At 47.2% G+C, this 8232-nt stretch overlaps 1 protein-coding gene across 4 annotated transcripts in view; it reads left to right on the top strand.

Moving 5' to 3' along the window:
• SP140 (SP140 nuclear body protein) overlaps positions 1-6336 on the top strand; it is a 91087-nt gene extending 84751 nt beyond the window's left edge. For all 4 annotated transcript variants that reach the window (XM_025404050.1, XM_025404051.1, XM_025404052.1 and 1 more), the window contains 5 exons: positions 3058-3173; positions 3870-3978; positions 4281-4358; positions 4575-4718; positions 5708-6336. In XM_025404050.1, the coding sequence (XP_025259835.1) occupies positions 3058-3173; positions 3870-3978; positions 4281-4358; positions 4575-4718; positions 5708-5806 (546 nt within the window). In that variant the 3' untranslated portion in view covers positions 5807-6336. The remainder of the gene's footprint in view (positions 1-3057; positions 3174-3869; positions 3979-4280; positions 4359-4574; positions 4719-5707) is intronic.
• The last annotated feature ends 1896 nt before the right edge of the window (positions 6337-8232 follow it).

The raw sequence follows: 8232 nt of genomic DNA on the forward strand, positions 1-8232 counted from the left end.
TGGGTGCCGGGGGAAGGCAGACAGGCTCCTGGGTGGGAAGGGGCAGGTCCTTGGTGAGGCACCACCTTCAGGCAAGGGAGGGCCTGAAGGCTGGGAACTGGGCTGCCAATCCTGTGGACCAGAGTGGGAACTTGCAACACCTTTCAAAGGTCTGCTCATGGTCACCTATGGACCAATCAGCATACACTTCCCTCTGAAGCTCATAAAAGCTCTACACTCAGTCAGACTTGGAGAGAACATCCTGGACACCCAGGAGCAGAGAGGAGCTTTGCACTCCAGGGACTACCTGCCAGCAGAGAGAAGTCACCCACCCCAGGACCTCCTCCTCTCTGCTGAGGACTGAACACTCATCAGGAAACCCTAGCTGCAGAAAGAAGCTACCCACAGTGGGTCTCTGAGCTGTTCTACTGCTCAGTAAAGCTCCTCTTCGTCTTGCTCACCCTCCACTTGTCTATGTCCCTCGTTCTTCCTGGTCGCAGGACAAAAGAACTTGGGATCTGCTGAATGGCGAGGCTAAAAGAGCTGTAACACAAACAGGGCTGAAACATGCCCCTTGATTACCACGTTGTGGGTGAAGAGGAGAGAAGAGCTGCAACCCTTTGGGGACACCAGACCTCGAAACTCCCTGAGCCAGGGCTGTGACACCCTTTTGAAGGCTCTGTGGTTCCTGGCATCTTCAAGCTTCCAGGTGCCACCACATTCCATGGTGCCAGCCATGGAAGCTGCTTGCAGTGTGCCTGGTCCAGACACAGCCTTGCAGAGAGCCAGTGCTCATGCCAGCACCTGGAGTTGCCTGCCCTTATGCAACAGCAGGGCATGTCTGACTGTGTGCAGTGGCTGGACCCCCTGCTTGCTCACACACCCCTCCCCGCTCCATGCCTGACCTGCCCCATGGCAGGCCCTTGGTAGGTGTGGGATCCAGGCCAGTAGCCTGAGCCAAGTGCAGCCTGCCAGGCCAAGTGGGTGGAAGCAGCCCAGTGGGCCCAAGCAAAACTCAGGCAAAGGCACCACTGGCTACAGAGGTTTCTAGCAAGAAAAAGCAATACCCCAAGGATTCTGTAACACTACTGGGTATCTACCTAGCAGAAAAAAAAAGTCATTATATGAAAAAGACACTTGCACATGCATGTTTATATATATATATATACACACACACACACACACACACACACACACACATACTATGGAATACTACTCAGGTAAAAAAGGAATGCAATAATGACATTCACAGCAACCTGGATGGAGTTGGAGACCATTATTCTAAGTGAAATAACTCAGGAGTGGAAAACCAAACAACGTATGTTCTCACTTACAAGTTGGAGCTAAGCTATGAGGATGCAAAGGCATAAGGATGATACAATGGGCCTTGGGGACTGAGAGGGAAGGATGGAAGGAGGGTGAGGGGTAAAAGACTACACATTGGGTACAGTGTACACTGCTCTTGTGATGAGTGCACCAAAATCTCAAAAACCACCACTAAAAAAATTATCCATGTAACCAAAAAACACCTGTTCCCCCAAAACTATTGAAATAATATTAAGGATTCGACGTATTTAAATGTTTGGTACTTCATTCCCACCCTAGCGTTTTGGAGATGGTGGAACACACAACATCTGACACTGGACAGATGAGATTGACAGCAGTTTATGAGTCACATTTACTCAGTAGCCCGGTGGGGGAGGGCAGGCATCCCACACCACACAGGGCCACATGGGGGCTGCGCTCAGGAACAGAGGAAACAGTCAGTGGCTATGGAGGGTGGGCTGTCCCCTGCTTCCAGAGGGAGAGTGTGATTGGCTGATTTGAATAATTCCATGACTGGCAGGGAATTGAAATCAGCTCTTCAAAAATAAGCAGAGGGTGCAAGCAGTCCTCTTGATCAGAAGTGTTGGTAGGAAACCTTATCTGCAGGAGCAGAGCCAGGGGAGAACTTGTAGATAGACCATTCTAGGCCCTCCCAGTGTTACCAGACGTCCAGGCTGCACATAATATTGAACTCTAATTTTAGTCCTCACAGCACTTTTCCCTTGAACGACAAAGGGCTCAGTCACAGACTGGTTCTTTGTCATGAATACACATGCATTTGTCTACAATACAGCCTCTATGTATTGGTCTCTATATTTGCTCTATACATTCTGTTGGTTTTTAATGACTGGGATTTGCTCCACAACACATGAATGCAAATACTATCATATTTTAATTTCCCCAAATCAAATTAAATCTGGCTGAAGGTCTCATATATTGAGACTGGTGAGAAATAGAGAATTAGCTGATTTCCCATTCTTTTTATAGAACAAAGCACCAGCTCTTTTATGGGCCCAGGAAATGAGGAGAGGGCCTCCATCTTCAACACTGTATGGTGCTGTTACCACTGTCCTTGGCCATTAGAGATGGCACCTTCGCACCTTACAATGCAGGTTAGCTAAGTCATGGGAGATCATCTGCCAGGCTCCCAGAGCCGAAGAGCTCTGTGCTCCCTGTGGTCCACGTGGTCATCTGTACCCACGGTCCTTCCCCCTCAGAGGTTGGCGTAGAGCCCTCCAGGCGCAAAACCTACAGTCTAGGAACCCCTAACTAGGCCCTCTCTTCAACTCATGGGGCCAAGAATATGGCCAAGAATATGGCATGTGATGATATCTCAGAAGCTTATTCTATCATATGTAATTCTCTGAGTCTCCTTTTCACCAGCTGATTTGTGGTATAGGCAAATGGATTTAACACTTTATTTGAAAACCTGGTTTTATCTGCAGCATAATACAATTATTCAGATTCCTATAAAATCACCATCTTGCTTTGTTGCTAGTCTTTCTGCATTACAAACTCTGGTTTTATAAGGAAAACGTTTTTATTCTGACACATACCCCTGCCTCCTGAACTTCACTGCAGACCAGGATTTGCTCTGAAATCTCCCTGCCATGCTTTTCCTTCATATCCCAGGGAGAAGCATACGCCTGTCCACACAGACTCACACATAGGCAGTGTGTTCTAGATGCCCAGAGGGGTGGCCTTCCTGAATCTTGTGGTTCCCAGTGACATGGACACTGTTTTACCTTCTAGATGAGAAACTTGGATGAGTGTGAGGTGTGCCGGGACGGAGGGGAGCTGTTCTGTTGTGACACTTGTTCAAGAGTCTTCCATGAAGACTGTCACATCGCGCCTGTGGAAACTGAGAGGTGAGTGACATGCAGGCGCCTCTCCTTCCTCCTTTAAGGGACCTTCCGCCTGCCATGCGCACTCTCCAGCAGAGCGCCCACTTGTGTCTAGATGGGGAAGGAGCAGGTTCGTCGGGTACTGGGACCGAGCAGAGTGTTCAGAGATTAGCGGGAGACGCTGGCAGCAGGAGGTTCATGTTCTCTGTGCTCTCAGGGACCCGCCTCTGATATGCTGAGGCCAGTGCTGGGGACCCTTTGCCTACATACTGGCCTTGTCCTTCAAGTTTTGCAGCAGGGTGGGTTGGAGACAAGAAGCGCCAGTTGTTTATATTTTGTGCTTATTTATACAAGACAGGTAGCACGGTCTCATTGGGCTGATGGAGGCCCGAGGTCCCTGGAGCTGAAAGCCCAGTTTCTGAAACTCAGGCCTGGCAGGCAGGGCTGCTTGCGCTCCCAGCAGCTCAGACAGGGAAAGGAGAGTCCACACTCATGGTGACACCACCTTCCTGAGGATTCCTGCCTGCTGCTACCACTGATGCGAGGGAAAGGCCAATGGCTGGAGATCCCATGTGTGAATCCTGCATACTCTGGGAGGTATTCTCCTCCCTCCCATGGCTGAGGCCATTGGCCATTCCTGAAGGAAGACAGTGGCAGCCACAGGAACGGTGGCCGTTTCCAGGGTCCCTGCCCTCTGCTCACCCATGTCCAATCTCTCAGGACCCCGTGGAGTTGCATCTTCTGCAGGATGAAGGAGTCTTCAGGAAGCCAACAGTGTTGTCAGGAATCTGAGGTCCTGGAGAGGCAGATGTGTCCGCAGGAACAGTTGGTAAGTCAGATGCAAACCCCAAGCCTTCTCCTTTCCCCTCACACATGAGCACCATGAACAAGCACAGGGTCAGGGGAATGCACCAAAAGGAGCCTGCTCTTCCGAGCCACACTTCAATCGCACTGATAGAACACCCCAATTTGTTTGCACAAAAAATAACTCAGCCATGACATGTCTGTTTCCAAGAGCCACACATGTTAGAGAAACTTGTGGAAGAAGGGTGTGAGTCGTGTGCTCTGTCTCATGCATGTGGGCTCATTCTCTCCAAGCTGCTTTTCATTTACAGCCTCTTTCTTTTGCAGAAATGTGAGTTCCTCCTCTTGAAAGTCTATTGCTGTTCTGAGAGCTCCTTTTTTGCCAAGATTCCATACTATTATTATGTAAGTAAAAACAGCAACCCATGATTACAGGCTGTCATGACATTACCTGACCCTGAAATGGGCCCTCGTGAGATTTGTGATCTTAATGCCATGGGGCAAGAGCACATGCTGTCGTTACAACCTTCACCTTGTATTTCTACTGGATTTTATGGGAATCCACAGAAGGCAGACATTGAACTATGCTGGTAGATTTTCTGTTGTGTTTTTTGTCACCAGATTAGAGAGATGTCTCAAGGCCTGAAGGAGCCCATGTGGTTGGATAAAATCAAGAAAAAGCTGAACGAGCACAGTTACCCCCAAGTGGAGGGGTTTGTACGAGACATGCGCCTCATCTTCCAGAACCACAGGGCCTCTTACAAGGTAAGCGGCTCTTCCTGCTTCCATTTCATTTCTTTCCATCCTTCCCCTCATTTTCTGGTGCCTAGAAAAATTTAGTTTCCCTCATCCTGTAATAAGCTTGCACAAACAAGGGTTCTGGAAGTGATTGATTGTTTTCAGTTCAGAACTTAAGCTCTTCTTAGCAAGGAAACAGTGAGTCAAAAGGTGTCCCTGCAACCAGAACCCCAGGTCCCTGAGAGCTCCTCCCCGACCTGCCCCAGAGGAGACAGGAGCTCAGAGAGAGCTATTGAGTCCTGCCTGCTGTAGCATATAAAGAGAAGAGAATTTCATCTTAAAGTGGCATTGTGCTTCTTATCTGCCCCCAATCCCAGAAATCCCAAACTCCAGATTCCTTTGCATGTGAAGAGACCGTATGGTTAACACGGATTAGCAGCAAGGAGTAGAAGTGACCGAGAAAGGAACAGATAGTGATCTTAACTTATACCCTTCCACTATCTGAATTGTTGAAAGAGCATAGATTACTTTTCTAACCCACTGAAATAAGCAACCAAAGCCAATAAGTAAAAATCCCAAATGTAGAAATGATACTTTTCTGCCCTGTTAATAAGAAAGGATCATGCTGGTGAGAAACAGAAGTTACTATTAGTTGCATGCGTTTTCAAGTTTAACCTGGTTAATGTAACTTAGGGTGTTTAAGATAAGAGTTCTACTTAACAATAGTGTATTTCACACTTCAACATTGTTCAGAGAGTGAATTTCAAATGTACTCACTGAAACAAAATGATAACTATTTGAGGTGATGAATATGTTAATTAGTTTGATTTAATTATTCCACATAGCAGTCATAAATCACAGCATTACTTTGTACTCCAAAATACATACCATTATAAATTGTCGACTTACAGTACTTTTTTGGTTTTAAAGACAAGAGTCCTGATCTTTCTCAGTTGAAAGTTGTCTGATGACGCTAATGATGAGGAGCATTGTTTTTGTCTTTATTATTTTTTCAGTACAAGGATTTTGGCCAAATGGGACTTAGACTGGAGGCTGAGTTTGAGAAGAATTTCAAGGAAGTGTTTGCTATTCAGGAAACAAATGGGAACAATTGACTGGATTAGTGGATGCTGAAGGCATTCAGCAAATGACACCCCAAAATATGCCACTGGTTTGCCACTTACTTCAAAATGAGGTCACTTGGGCACAGCACATGCAGGGAGGGGCTTTTCTCCGAGCCTCCCTCATCTGCCCAAAGACAAATCCTCAAAAGGAAATTCAATCATCATGAATCACAACCCTGAGTATCTCATCAGCCAGGGAAGAGTAAGTGCGATCACAGGGGAGGATACCGGAGGTGACACCATCCCATATAGACTCTCACTTCTCCTGAGGGCTGCTCCAAACAACATTTATTACCCAGAAGACCTTTTATCTGAAAACCAGCCAAGCTTCATTCAGGAGACACTTCTTCCCTTCACTCTCCCACTTCCGTGTCACCTCCATGCAGAAGCCCCAAGTCTCCATTCTTTTTCATAGCTCAGGAAGGTGTGTGAGCATCCATCATCTGACTCTTCTTGGAGTCTCATATTTCATGGGACTCCTATGCATAAATATATTATTAAAAAAATTTTCCTCCTGTTAATCTGCTTTTGTCAATTTAATTCATTTGTAGCTCAGCCAATGAATCTAGCAGGGTAGAGGAAAGCCATCTTTCACTCCCTTGCAAAGCTTGTTGGCATCCTGGCACCATCTCCTCTTCTGGCCAAGTCTTTTCATCCCCAGCTGCTGAGTGGTGGCTGCTAATGCCAGCAGTCCCCAGAATATTACCCTGGGTCAAGTAGAACCAGCTTTGCCTGGAAGTGACACCCCATGGTCTGAGGCCGTCCCCCTTGCCTCAAAGCAGGACCAAAGATGTGGTGTGCGGCTACTCTGTGCAGCTACACAGAGCTTTTGGGCACATGATACTGCTTCCCCTACTCCTTTCTGAGCGAATGCTCACCATAAATCTCTTGCTTAAGGGACTTCATCCCAGAATGTGCTTCTGGGGAATGCAACCTAAGGTAATGGCCCCAGGAAGCAAGCTCTGAGGACAGGATTCTGGAGCTGGATCACTGTCTAGCCCAATGGTGCTGGGTGGAATATGGATAGTCCCCGAAGTGCTATCACTGAGCAGTTGCCCAAATTTTCACCTGTAGTAAATTGAATGAGCTACAGGTCAAGCTCTGTACTAAAGTAGCTGGTACAATTGTCTGGCATTTAAGAAATGAGGAAAAGTAACTATAGAAGTATGGGTTTTGGTGTCTATTGCTAAGTGCCATTAATGTCCTGAGAAGAGTAAATGACAGGTTTAGATCTAGTCATCACCAGCCTAAAGAGAAGAGACCCTACAGCTGGAAGGCAGACAGCAAGGAAGGCCTATTACAGGCCTTTATTTTACAAAGAGCCAGACTTCAGAGAATACTGAATTCTAAGCTCCGGGTGGTCTCTTATGCCAATGTCAAGGCCTTGAAACTCAGCATGGGGCTATTTAGGTAGATGTACTTGAGAACTTTAACTCCAGATGCCCCCTGAACTCACTGGGCCTACAGAAAAGTCCTCTCGCCCCTTGTTGGAAGAGGGAGCTACCACCCCCACCCAACTCCTGGTTTTTCTAGAATGAAGACTATGTAGCGACCGCTCAGGACAATGCAAGTCAACAGTCATGGGCAGGGTGACAAAGTGAAGAGAGCGTTCATCCTCCGAAGGAGCTGTAGGACTGGCCAGCTGCATCAGCAGGAGCGAGGAGATTGTGTCTGGGAGTGGATCCTGGTCCAGGAAGGGCGAAATGTGAAACCAGATAAGTGAGAATTATTGACAAAAGGGCAAGCTTCTCTACCACAGAGTTTAACTAGCCTGGCATGGGCCAAAGGTAACAATTCTGATATACTCCTGGGTGGCTCCCAGAGACTTAGTATAAGCCATGCTACACATTAAATCAAGTGGAAGCAGAGATACCAGGACTACTGTGGCAGAGTCTGGGAAAAAGGGTCCCAAGGATATAGAATTTGGGTGCTAGAATGACCCTGTGCTCTACAACTGGAGAATCCATCCATCAGGTGACTGAGTTCCTCCAACAGGTGACACTACTAAGGTGTCTCAGACTCTAACTAAGGTGAGAAGGACTGCACTGCTGAGGGGGCAGCACATCCTTGACAAGCTCAAAGGTGGCTGTCCCCTGCAGGCTGGAATAATGCTAGGGATGTTTTATAGAACTGGATCCCCCAGTAGTGAGCAAAATGATAGAATTCCAGAATAACAGAGGCCAGGTAGCAGCATTTAACTGTGAGGACAAGATAAAGTAATTTCCCTAAGGGTCATCAACGTTAGAGTGACAGCTGAGAGGCCTGGCCTGTAGGTATCTATGAAGACAGACATGCATGGATATGCTCTTCCTACAGGCAAGACAGATGGGCAGCTGACAAGGATATTGCTTTAGATATATAATTTAAAAAAAGTGAAAATCGATGAGCAGAATGCCGAGGTCAGCTCTCTAAAGGTA

Source organism: Theropithecus gelada, chromosome 12 (assembly GCF_003255815.1).
Source record: "Theropithecus gelada isolate Dixy chromosome 12, Tgel_1.0, whole genome shotgun sequence".
NCBI classification, from domain to species: domain Eukaryota; kingdom Metazoa; phylum Chordata; class Mammalia; order Primates; family Cercopithecidae; genus Theropithecus; species Theropithecus gelada.